A 13055-nucleotide genomic window follows, 5' to 3' on the forward strand; every position below is an offset into this window, starting at 1 on the left:
AGGTGGGAGTGCAGTAGCTGGTGGAGACAGGGAAGCCTCTTCTGAGAGCACCAGTGGGAGTGGGGCACCCAGGCACACGGACGCAGGAGCCCTCACCTTCTGCTGCTCGTCCGCCTCCCGCTTCTGCTGCACAATGATGACCAGGTACTCCTCGCACTGTTTCTGGAACTCAGCCACCTTTTTCTTGGCGTCCTCCAGCTCCAGCGACATCACTTGCACCTTTTCCCGAGTTTCATCGATCTTAAACAATCCCGTCCGCAGCTTATTGGCTTGGTCCAGGAGCTCCTGCCGCTTCTCTCCCAGCAACCTGGGGGAGAGGGTAGAAGAAGGGGTACGGAGAGGCTGGGCCCTGGAAAATGGTGTCCTGTGTCGTCCACCTGCTCCATGTATTTTGTTACTACCACCACCACCATCCTGGTCGGGTTGTTAGCATTTCCTGCCTGGATTGTTGCCAACAGCATCCCAACAGGTCATCTGCTTTCAAGCTCTCTTCCCTCTGACTTATTCTACATACCACTGTCAAAATCAGCCTGTTGTATACTGTTTGCATCACACCACCTCCTGTGCAGAGAATCTTGCCCGGTTCCCCACTGTGCAGCAGGTAGGTGGGCTGCAGGGAACCAGCAGACATTACAGTGCCCCAGGGCAGCCCTCCCTCCACCCCGGCCTGCTTTTCCTCTGTGGGACTGAAGGTGGGCCCAGTATCGTCACAATTTCTGATTTTTAATGAGAAGCTAGAAATCTGGATTTTTCTGAGGCTCCTAAGTTAAAACTTTTAAAATGTCAGCAACTGATTCAAAACACTTTCTGGCAAAAAAAAAAAAAGTGAAAAAAAATGTGTGTAAAGGGCGGTGCCTGTGGCTCAACGGGGTAGGGCACCAGTCCCATATGCCAGAGGTGGCGGGTTCAAGCCCAGCCCTGGCCAAAAACCACAAAAAAAAAAAAAAAAAAAATGTGTGTAAAGAGTTTATCACAGTGACCAGTAAACAGTAAATAGAATGTAGAATGTAAACCTATGTATCCAGGGAGGGCAAAGATTTTATTTTGTTTGCTGGTATATTACTAGTATCCAGAATAGAGCCTAGCACATAGCAGTTACTCAAAAAATGAGTGGTAAATGAATGAATAAAGGTTGACTATCATTATTATTGCAAATGGTTTTTTCTTCACCTTGATTAAAAATACTGAATCCAATAATTTTGTTTTATATTTTTCTTATGTCCTTCAAAGCAAATTATTATTATGGTGTACACATAAAACTTCAGCTAACAAAACCAAAAATGAATTAATATAAAATGAATATAAAATGCTTGGGAATAGTAGCATGACGCGGTGTATTTGGTCTTTAAGTCCACTTCCTGGCACACGGCTCCTAAAATCCTTGAAGTCTCCAAAGTGACAAGTGTCTTTGTATCCAGTGAGTGGACTTGTGGCTGGAGGTTGGTTGTCAGGGGAACCAACCATGTGATTAGAGAGTTGGAGCTCTCAGCTCCAATCCTGGCCTCCAGGTAGAGCAGCAGGGCTGAAGTTTGAGTTGATCAACAATGGCCAGTGATTTAATCAGTTATGCCTCTATAATGAACACTCCTTAAAAACCCAAAAGGACAGGGTTCCGAGAGCTTCCACACTGGTGAACAAGCATACATACTCATGCCAGGAGGGTGGCATGCCTTGACTCTACAGGGACAGAAGCTCTGTACTTGGGACCCTTAGAAAGCTCGCCCTGTGTTAATTTGTATCTTTTAAAATATTCTTTGTAATAAATCAGCCATATAATGTAAAATGGCCCCCCAAGCTCCGTGAGCCTCTCTAGCAAATTAACTGAACCTGAGGAAGAGGTGATAGGAACCCTGATTTATAGCTTTAGTCAAAAGCACAGGTAGAACAATCTGGGGCTTGCAACTGGCATCTGAAATGGCAGCCGTCTTGTGGGACTAGGCCCTTGATCTCTGGGACCTGATTCTAGCTCCAGGTAGACAGTGTCAAGATTGAATTAAATTGTAGGACACCCAGTCAGCATCTGCTGGAGAAAATCTCCCTAAATCTGGCATCAGAAGTGAAGTACAGTCAGGCTTCCATATCTGTGGATTCAAACAGTGTATAGAAAATACTGGGGGGAAAAAAGTAGCGTTTGTCTAAATGAACTTTTTTCCCTTGTTATTATTCCCTATACAATTAGTATAACAACTACTTACATAGCATTCACATTGTATTTAGGTATTATAAGTAATCTAGAGATGACTTAAAGTATATGGAAGGATACGTGTAGTTTACATACAAATACTATGCCATTTATACCAGGGACTTCAGCATCTGTGAATTTTGGCATCTGTAAGAGATTCCAGAACCCACCCCCTACAGACGCTGAGGGATGATTGCATTGTGTCGAGTAAGAGAACTGGGAAAACACTTTGGGTTTTTCTATCTCATACAGATGGAAAGTCTACAAGACATCAAAGACAGAGAGGAAAGGACTGGTTGTATTATGGCAATGTTATAGTTGCATTATGGTTGAGAAAAGACATAGAAAGTCTTTTCAGAAAATAAGGACAGAGAGTGTGGAAAGGTGTCAGAGCCTAGGAAACATATTCAGAAGGCTCTGGAAATGGCCACAACCACCGGAAGCCCTAACTCTCTCTTACTAACTTCTTGCCAGAACCTTTGCATCTCTGTCCTTCCACATTAGTGCACAGATTCTCGGGCTGGTCCCACAGCCAGCTCCTGGGTCTTTCCATTCTATCATTTCACCAATTCCCCTCAAGAGACACCAGAACACTGGCCCTCCACATACATCTTATATCCAGACACGAGTTCTAGGTAGTTGGTGGGTGTGACGTAGTTGTATCTTCGAAGTTCCAACAGCATCTTCTGGGAATACTGAGCCACTGACCAGTGCATGGTGACAAAGATCTGGGCCACCTTCCTGTGGATCTGAGGCCAATGACACAGTATGGAAGACAATGGCAGATGGGCAACGGAAGTGGGAGGGAGGGTAAGGGTGTGATGAGAAATGGGGAGGAGGGGCTTACATTCTCCTGAGTTCCCAGGTCTACTCCCACGAGGTATTTCTCAGCCACCTCCAGCAGGGCCTCTCGGGGCCACTCTGAGAACCAGTTGATAGTTGTGCAGTTCACCAAGGCTGGGTACTGGCGGATCCAATTCCTGGGGAAGGTTTTGAGAAGCAGTAAAGTTCATGCAGATGCAGTCTCCAGCTACCAGCTTCACCACCAAGCATCCACCAGCTATCTAGGAATCTAAGTGCCTCATCCTTTTGTTCCCAAATCTCCTCATTCAGCTTCTGTGCTCTCAGAGCTGGTTCAGTGTAGTTTCTTTTTTTTTTTTTTTTTTAGACAGAGTCTCATTCTGTCTTCCTAGGGAGAGTAATGTGGCATCATGGCTCACAGCAACCTCAAATTCCTAGGTTTAAGCAATCCCCTTGCCTCATCCTCCCAAGTTAGCTGAGAGTACAGGTGCCTGGCTAGTTTTTCTATTTTTAGTAGAGACAGTGTCTTCCTCTTGCTCTGGCTCTGGCTGGTCTTGAACTCTTGAGCTCAGGTGATTCCCAGACTGCTAGGATTACAGGCACAAGCCACCATACCCAGCCCAGTGTAGCATTTAAAAATAGGTTCTGAAGTCAGAAAGATGGAGTTGGAAAGTGCCCATAGCTCAGTGGGTAGGGCGCCAGCCACATACACCAAGGCTGGTGAGTTCGAACCCAGCCTGGGCTCACTAAAGCAACATTGTGACAACTGCAACAACAAGAACAAAAAAAATAGCCAGGCGTTGTGGCAGGCACCTGTAGTCCCAGCTACTTGGAAGGCTGAGGCAAGAGAATCGCTTAAGCTCGAGTTTGAGGTTGCTGTGAGCTGTGACACCACGGCACCCTACTGAGGGTGATATAGTGAGACTCTGTCTCAAAAAAAAAAAAAAAGAAAGAAAGACAGGGTTCCACATTTTCTAGGTGTACTCCTTGGGCAAGTATTTAATCTCTTTGTATGTCAGTTTCCTCATCTCTAAAATGGGAATAAGAGTGCACATTAATGAGGATTGTTGAGAGATTCCAAGAGGTGATGGCTGTAAAATGCTTAGGCTAGTAAATAGACCACATACCACAAATATTAAAAACAGAACCAAAGTGGTAACCCAAACTGCCTCCCAGCACAAGTTTTCTGCCCTCCTCTTAGTTTCTGATGCCCTTGAAAATCTAGTTCTATCAAGAATGGATAAAGAAAATGTGTTGTATAGTATGATAGAATATTATTCAGCCTTAAAAAAAAGGAAAGAAATCCTGTCACATACTACACATGGATAAACCTTAAGGACATTATGCTAAGTGAAATAAACAAGTCACAAAAAGACAAACACTGCTCAATTCCACTTATGTGAGGTATCTAAATCAGTCAAACTCATAGAGACAGAAAGTAGAATGGTGTTTGCCAGTGGCTGGGGGGAAGGGAAAGAGTTGTTTACTGGGTACAGAGCACGACTTAGGAAAAATGAAGAAATTCTAGAGATCTGTCGCACAATCATGTAAATATACCTAACACTGCTGAACTATACACTCAAAATGGTTAAAATGATAAATTTTATGTTGGGTGGTTTTTACCACAATCAAGGAATAAAAATGACAAAACAAAACAAAAAAAAACACCAACCACACACACACACATACACAAACTAGTCATACCAAAAGGGGATGGGTGACTCCCATGTCAACCAAGGGAACTTTGTGACAGAAAGCACTGTCCCTGGGAAGGAGCCGGGAGCCAGGCAGGAGAGCATGCTGCTGGTTATGATACTTGCTTGCAGATGGCACAGGGAGGCCAGAAGCACGGAGGAGGAGCGTGAGAGGAGTGCTGGGGAGAGGAGACTGTACCAGGAGTCACCTGAAAGGGTCCCCCACGGGGCTGAGGCAGAGCACAATGTGCAGGTTGTTCCGCACGCGCTCAATGAGGTAGGCGAAGAGGCTGTCGGACGACTCAGGCACCTGCTCCGCCCGGGCCTGCTCTATGATTTGGGACTGGATCTAGACAGAAGCCATCAGGGTCGGAGGGATGACATTTCAGTGACAGAATTGGCAAGGGCAGCAAGTTAGGGAGGGTTGACGAGGTGTAGGTTTTATTTTCGTTTTAAAATTTTTTATTTTATATTTTATTTTATTTTATTTTTGAGACAGAGTCTCACTCTGCCACCTTCGGTAGAGTGCCGTGGCCTCATAGCTCACAGCAACCTCAAACTGTTGGGCTCAAGTGATCCTCTTGCCTCAGCCTCTCGAGCAGCTGGAACTATAGGCCCCCACCACAGTGCCTGGTTATTTTTTAGACATGGGGTCTTGCTCTAGCCCAGGCTGGTCTCAAACTTGTGAACTCGAGCAATCCACCTGCCTCGGCCTCCCAGGGTGCTACGATTACAGGCTTGAGCTACCACTTTTGGCCTTATTTTTTATTTTTATTTTTTTTTAGAGACAGGGTCTCGTTGTGTGGCCCAGGCTGGAGTGTAGTGGCTCAACTGTAGCTCACTGTAACTTCAAACTCCCAGATTCAAGCAATCCTCCCACCTCACCCCTCCAGAGTCGCTGGGACTGCAGATGTGTCCATGGAAGGCTAATTTCAAGAAAAAATTTTTTGGAGATGGGATCTTGCTGTGTTGCCCAGGCTAGACTTGAACTCCTGGTCTCCAGAAATCCTCACACTTCAGCCTGCCAAAGTGTTGGGACTACAGGAGTGAGCCCAACCCCAGGGTGTGGGGTTTTTTTTTGTTTTGTTTTGTTCTGTTTTTGTTTCTTTTTCTTTTTTTTTTTTTTTGATTTTGAGACAGAGTCTCACTCTCTAGTCCTTGGTAGAGTGCCATGGCCTCATAGCGCACAGAAACGTAAACTCTTGGGCTTAAGCGATTCTCTTGCCTCAGCCTCCCTAGTAACTACAGGCACCCACCACAATGCCTGGCTATTTTTTTTGTTACAGTTGTTATCATTGTTGTTTAGCTGGCCTGGGCTGGGTTCGAACACAGCAGCCTCAATGCATGTGGCCAGTGCCGTAACCACTGTACTATGGGTGCCGAGCCCCAAGGTGTGGGTTTTAAAGCAGCTCTGCCCAGTAGACACCCTAGAAGGGACCTTCAACTTTATGGGGACGGGGCTGTGAAATGGACAGTGGGAGTGCTAGAGTATCATATTCTGGGAGCTGTGGTTCTTCAGGGATTAGTTAGGCAGGCCAAAGAACCAAATGGTTGTGAGAGTGGAAGGAATCATACCTCTTCAAATTCATCAGACTTATAGAGATTGGGGACCTCGCCTGAGCTGAGGATGTTGTTAATGTCCTCTAGGAAGGATTCATCAGCAATTTGGGTGTCCACAAAAAGGAAAGACATGGTCTTTAGCTCCACCCCAGCCTGGCGATACAGACGCTTTATATCTGGTCAGATGAGAGAAGGAGAAAGAAGACAGAACAGACTCCCTTCAGATCCCTGCCCTGTGCTTTATTCCTCCTCTGAGATTTAGGAGCCCTCACCCCAGCCTATCGCACACACAGCGCCACCCTATGCCCAATTTAGGCCAGACCTACTCACTGTCTGGCTTCCATTTCTCCTCTCTCGTTATTACAGGAACTAAGTCATTCCTAGCCCCATACCTGCCTCCATTTCAGAAATCTGCCCATACCATCTCGGAACTCCTGTTTCCGATAATATTTGGTGACCTCAATCTGGAAAGTGTTATAGTCGCAGATGGATGAAGCCAAGCGAGCTAGACTCTGGCGTCCACTGCCACCAATGCCCACCAAGAGCATGTTGCCCCGAGGCTGTCCGATCACCCGCACGATCCTTGTGACTGGAGGTGGAGGTGAAGAGGGTAATGAGTCAGCCGAGCAAACTCAGTGAGCCTCCAGGCCCTAGACTAGGGATTGGGACCCCCGAAACTGAAGTAGAGGAACCAAGAAGCATGGGAAGAGTCTGGTGCCTAAGGCCCTAGGCAGAACTCAACTTGTTTTTTTGGGTTTTTTTTTTTTGGCATGATAGCTCACAACCTCAGACTCCTGGACTCAAGCAGATCCTCTTACCTCAGCCTCCTGATTGGCTGGGACTACAGTTACATACCATAACACCCAGGTAATGTTTCTATTTTCTGTAGAGGCAGGTTCTTGCTCTTGCTCAGGCTGGTTTTGAACTCCTAATCTCAAGTGATCCTCCCCCTCAGCCTCTAAAAGTGCTGGGATTATAGGCATAAGCCACTGTGCCAGCTGCAATTCAACTTTTAACCTCCACCCTATCGATTAAACACCCACTGCCACAAGAAGATCTGGAGCCAGGAAGGAAGGCAACTTTTGGGATTTGATTTGGGAGAAATCTAGGAAGAGATCCCTATTTCCTTAAAAATACCCCATAATTAGGATGACAGGGAAGGGACATGAGTAGCAAGTGCTCACTGTGTTCAATGGCCTCTCGAAAGAGTACCAGCTGCATCGGCACCACAGCAGGTAACAGGTTGTACTCATTGAGAGCTGTCTCCATGGCTGTCTTCAGTACTGTCAGATCCATCAGGTCTTCATACACCTTGGGTTCCCTCAGGAAGTCCCCTGGGCCATGGGAAGGCTCAGAATCTCAAATGCCTGGTCCTCCCCACATTTCCCTTCAGGGCCCCACACACCAGGAGTGCATGCCCCAACTCTGCTTCCAATCCCAACCTCCTAAGGGTCTCAAGCTCAGTAGTCACAGCTCCCAGCTCACCAAAGATAGGAGGACGTTTGCTGGGACAGAGATTATGAAATGTGAGGTCAAAGAAAGAACCGAGTTTGTCACTCATGATACCCAGGAAGGCTTCTGTGTCTGCCACATCGACCAGTCGATCAGAGAAGACTCTGGTGGGAGGGATTTAATGTGAGATCTGGGGAAAAAGTAGAGACTCGACCTGGGGAAGGGAGAGTGAGGCCAGTGGTGAAGGTGGTAGGAATGGGAGCAAGGCTGAGGAAGCCTGAATCTGGCTAGGGCACAAGCATGTCACCTGAAACATTCGTGGATCCAGAGTCGTGTGATGCTGTTCTTGGTATCATGGAAGTCTTTGTTGGCTCTAAGCATGCCCTGGAATACCTGGGAGAAGAGAAGTGACTGTGGGATGGGAGGAGGAAAGAGAGTCCCTACAGAAGTTTTAAAGATAAGGCCCGAGAATGTGGCATTTCATGATGGGGGTAACTTTTAGCGCACAATACACTATAAGTGCTAAAGCTTATTTTGAGAAAAAGAGAATGCCTCAGAGGAGGCTATGCTGAGCAAAGCAACAAGGTCAGACCAGGAGTCACCTTGGAGATGTCACGAAGGTTGAAGAGGTAATGGATCTTGGCAGGAGTGGGCAGGAAGCGCTGGACCACAGTATTGTAGACGTCCAAAGTGGCCTCAGTCACCACATTCCCAATGGGCTTCACCTCTTCCTCGAAGTCCTGAAGCTTCTGATTGATCATGGTGCCAAAAATGCGGATGATCTGAGACTCCTAGAAACAGGCCCTCACACTCACTTTCCATAGCTCCTGGCCTTCTAGTCAAGGAGGGGGATGATGGTGAGGTGAATGAAGAGCTTGGCTCATGGGCAGAATTTAAAGGGACATCAAAGAAAAAAAACCCAACTCATAAATAAGATAAATGATAAATAATATGTTAATGCAATATTTAAAAATCAAAACAAATGCAAAATATCCCTAATGAACACATACAAACATTTTAAATAAAGATTGGGTCAGGATCATTGACTGTTTTTCTTTTTTTTTTTTTTGAGACAGAGTCTTACTATGCCACCCTGGGTAGAATACCATGGGTAGAATACCATGGCATCACAGCTCACAGCAACCTCAAACTCTTGGGCTAAAGTGATTCTCTTGCCTCAGCCTCCCAAGTAGCTGGGACTACAGGCATGCACCATAATGTCCAGCTATTTTTGTTGTTGTTGTTGTTGTTGCAGTTGTCATTGTTGTTTGGCAGGCCTGGGCCAGGTTCGAACCTGCCAGCCTCAGTGTATGTGGCTGGCACCGTAACCACTGTGCTACGGGCGCTGAATCGACTTCTTCTTTTGACTCAGGCTCCAATGTGGTTCAGCACCACACTGTACTTATTTAAAATTTTGGTATTTGTTTTACCATGAATTTTTGGCATTAATTTTAATTAAAAATATTGCATTAAATGTTATTTCTTCTAACTACTGAGTTTCTGATACTCCTCCCCTCACTCTCTGCTTTGAGGCCAGTGCCTCATTCACTTGGCCCAAATCCCAGCACTGCTTTCAGCCCTCGGCTTTGTAGGTTCCACCTTCCTTAGTCTGTTTGGGCCCCCTTGTATCCACTGTGGTCAGTGGGACCACAGGGCTTCACATTCCAGAGCCAGCAAGCTACACTGCCAACCTGCAGCTCTCCTAGCTACTGCAGATGGCTCCCACCTCTCTGTGTTACAGTACACAGCAGGCTGCCCTGCCCCCTCCTGCTCTGGGACCATCCCTCCTCTCCCCCACATCCTCACGGTAGGGAAGGTCATGTTGATAATGTTGAAGCAACTCTGCAGCCTTGGGGAAATGACAGTCCGTCCACCCCCAGGGGGGCCCATGGCAGCCATCAGGAACATGTCCTAGAGAGCAGAGACAAGAGTGGGCAGAGACAGATGGGAAGAAGGAATGAGATGGGGAGCAGGAAGAGGGAGATTGTAAAAGGGGTGAGGAGGGAGAGAGCAAGTGGAGGGACAAGGTAGAAGAGGGACAAGGACAAGTGAGAGGGAGAAATGTGGAGTGATATAGGCAGGGAAAGGTGAAGAGAGGAGGGAATTCATTTTTAGAATTATTCAAGTCACATATTTATTTCATCATTATAATCCATATACCCAAATTAGAAAATGTAAGTGGGTAAAACAAAAAAAATCAACATTTTGATTATGTCTTCTAGACTTTCTTCTTTTTTTGCTTCTATCTGTACATGTATTTTCTTTCAGAATTAGGCAAGTTTTTGACCCTGAGTGCCAGACAGATGAGCACCCCAAAATCAGGCTGGAATGGCCCACTGATTAAAGAAAAAGAAACAAACAAACTGCTCAGAGTTCAGAGGGAAGAGAGCTGGGACTGAAGGCAGGTGCTTGGGTGGCTGAGAGAACTGACACCTGGGAGGTGGTCACTGCAATAGCAGCAGGCAGAGGAGACGGCAGTGTGGAGCTGAGGCCCTGGTTTCCTGCACAGTTCTAGGGGGAGGGCTAGCTTGGCACGTGAGTGTGATATCAGAGGCCTGGAAGGCAGTGGAAGTTAGAGGACAGGGTCTTTCGATCACAAAATGTGGGGGCAGGGTCAGTGAGGAGAGTTAATAACATGACTTGGTAACTTAGGAGCAAGATGTCTGGGTCCCGAGGAAGAGGCAGGACGCTTGTACAGGGAAAGAAATAAGAAGGATAGGATTATAGACTGAGGCCCAGTAGAGGGGGTTTGAGCCTGTCACGGGAGAGAACAGAGGTCTGAAGAACAAATTCTCAGGATACTTACACGAATGTACTTGATGGTCTGTTTTGTACGATCGTACCAGAAGCCATAGTCAATCCAAAGGCGAATCAGCTCCAGGGGTGGCTGGGACCCAAATGTGTCCTTAGCTGGCATATTCAAGTCATCCATAAAGGTTATCATGCTTTTGCCCCCAAAGGGCACATAGACGCCCTTGGTTCGCTTCTCAACCCTACTCTCGATGATGCTTTGCACATTGTTGGATGTGGTCTGGTGACAGAGATACAGAATGAATGTTCATGTCCCCAAGAGACATGTGGTGAGAAATATGAGGGGTGTCACCCAGGCTCTCTCTTGGATCTCAGGGGAGAGCAGAAGGCAGGGAAAGCATGAGGAGCTGGGTTCCCCAACATACCTGTGCAGACATGTTGACAATTAGCACCGACCACTGGCTGGAGGGCAAGGACTGCAGGACACTCTGGGCAATGGATGTCTTCCCAGTCCCCACAGGACCCACCAGTAGGACAGGATTCTGATTAGCCACCAAGGTGCTCACCAGGTAGTTGTAACGAACGGTGTCAATGGTGGGCACCACGATCTTGTAGAAGGGGGCACTGGGGAAGAACAGGAGCTGTGTGTGTCTCGAAGACCACTGCCCACTCCTTTCTCACTCCTGCTTTGTTCTTCCTCCCAGTGTTTATCTTCCTTGGCATTGCCTCCCTATAATCACTACTCTGCCTCCTGTGGGTCCTGGGGATTGGGCATTCCTTTAAGGTCCCTCTCCTAAATCCTGTCTCCTTAAGAGTCAGCCCTTCTCTGGGACACACCCTCTCCTCTCTGCCACTCACTTTTGCCCTTAGGCCCTGTCTCTCCACTTCTCCCATCAACTGCAGCCCGAAGCCTCCCTACACCCCTGGCCCTGCTCGCACTTTGGAGGGTAGCGCCAACTCTTGGGGAGCTTTTCTTCAAATGATGTCCAATTCCGCATTTTGGGGTCCACAAAATACTCGTACACTGTGTCCTAGGGAGGACATGTGTGTCAGGTTACCAAAGCCTTCCTTTAGCCCTCCCCAGCCCAGAGGACGAGCTCCCAAACCACTGCAGGGAAGGAGGAGAGCTGGGTCAGCAGCCTGAGGATTGGGAATGCCTGTGGGTTCTGGAAAACAGGACAAATAGGACAGCCAGGTGTATGTGCCCTGACCTTATTGGGAAAGGAGCCCTCAATCTCCCGGAGGTAGCTGTCAATCTTCTTGCGGCCCTCCTCATTCACAGAGGCACACACAGACCAGATCATGCTGAACACAAATGTCATCTCTACCATAGCGACATAGTTCTCACCATCAGCTGGGTTCAACTTCAAGGAAGGAGAGAAAGGAAAATAAATAAGCCATACCTGTAAGAGATGGAGGGGTCCATCCGGCCAGGTCTAGAGTCTGCCTCCGTTCCTAGCTCTACTTGGAAAACCACATTGTTGTACATGTTTATCTATAACCTACTGAAAGATTTAGATAAACTTGAAACTTCCTATAGCTCAGCAGTTGCCCTGAACTTTCTCTCTACTGAGTCATAAAGACACAGCATTGTCTGGCCATACCAGGCCTACCCTGGAGAAGCGCCCATAGGTGCTCAGGACAGAGGTCCAGGGACATTCATGGCAATTTGTTTGTAATTGCAAAAACCTGGAGCTGACCTTACCACCCACCAGCAGAGGGATGGAAAAATTAAATGTAGTGCTCTGTCGTGAAATATAGTGTAACGCAGTTAAACCTATTAAATCAATCTAGAACTCAAAAACCTACTTTTTTTTTTTAGAAAGAGCCCCAGTTTGTCACCCTCTGTAGAGTGCTGTACATCATAGCTCACAGCAACCTCAAACTCCTGGGCTTAAGCAATTCTCTTGCCTCAGCCTCCCAAGTAGCTGGGACTCCAGGTACCTCCCACAGTGCCAGGCTATTTTTAGAGACAAGGTCTCGCTCTTGCTCAGGCTGGTCTTGAACCTGTGAGCTCAGGCAATCCACTCACTTTGACCTCCCAAAGTGCTAGGATTACAGGCATGAGCCACCAAGCCCAGCCTCAAAAACCTATTTTTGATTTAACAAACATCTTCAGTATACAACATGACCCATTTTTTAGAATACATGGATACCTATGGGCTTGTGTGTAAATGTTGTATTTATTACGAATGTCTAGAATTACACAAATGTACTGCAGTAGTTACTTGTGTGAAAGTGGAAGGAGACCGGATTGGAAAGAGGAAAGTAATTAATAAGGACTTTAGCTTTATATGAAAATTCTAATTTTTATAAAGAAAACTAGATTCAATGATTACTTATTTAAAAATTAAAATTTTAAATGTACGAACATCTACCTAACAAAAGCAAATATTGTAACCTCATTGTTTGTACCCTCACATTAATCTGAATTTTTAAAGACATGTACTAACTTAATAATGGATCCAGCCTATTTAGCTCGTTATCTCAGCCCTTGCCCAGAGGCACGTGACAGCGCAATCCTTCTACTGGTGCATGGAGCTCATGGGGCCATCCAAACTCTGCTGGGCCTCTTTGGGGTAAACAGCCAACAGACAGCTAGCTCAGCACCTCCA

General features: G+C 46.7%; 1 protein-coding gene across 10 annotated transcripts in view; it reads right to left on the bottom strand.

Moving 5' to 3' along the window:
- DNAH2 (dynein axonemal heavy chain 2) overlaps nucleotides 1-13055 on the bottom strand; it is a 145529-nt gene that overhangs the window by 44760 nt on the left and 87714 nt on the right. For 9 of the 10 annotated variants that reach the window (XM_053569902.1, XM_053569900.1, XM_053569905.1 and 6 more), the window contains 15 exons: nucleotides 11652-11804; nucleotides 11380-11471; nucleotides 10866-11064; nucleotides 10496-10720; nucleotides 9496-9600; nucleotides 8292-8480; nucleotides 7997-8082; nucleotides 7723-7853; nucleotides 7422-7571; nucleotides 6659-6826; nucleotides 6253-6413; nucleotides 4887-5026; nucleotides 3030-3162; nucleotides 2792-2931; nucleotides 97-307 (listed from right to left, as the gene is read on the bottom strand). In XM_053569902.1, coding sequence (XP_053425877.1) covers nucleotides 97-307; nucleotides 2792-2931; nucleotides 3030-3162; nucleotides 4887-5026; nucleotides 6253-6413; nucleotides 6659-6826; nucleotides 7422-7571; nucleotides 7723-7853; nucleotides 7997-8082; nucleotides 8292-8480; nucleotides 9496-9600; nucleotides 10496-10720; nucleotides 10866-11064; nucleotides 11380-11471; nucleotides 11652-11804 — 2283 coding nt within the window. The remainder of the gene's footprint in view (nucleotides 1-96; nucleotides 308-2791; nucleotides 2932-3029; nucleotides 3163-4886; nucleotides 5027-6252; nucleotides 6414-6658; nucleotides 6827-7421; nucleotides 7572-7722; nucleotides 7854-7996; nucleotides 8083-8291; nucleotides 8481-9495; nucleotides 9601-10495; nucleotides 10721-10865; nucleotides 11065-11379; nucleotides 11472-11651; nucleotides 11805-13055) is intronic. The other variant, XM_053569901.1, reaches the window with a different exon arrangement.

This window comes from Nycticebus coucang, chromosome 18 (assembly GCF_027406575.1).
Source record: "Nycticebus coucang isolate mNycCou1 chromosome 18, mNycCou1.pri, whole genome shotgun sequence".
Lineage (NCBI taxonomy): Eukaryota > Metazoa > Chordata > Mammalia > Primates > Lorisidae > Nycticebus > Nycticebus coucang.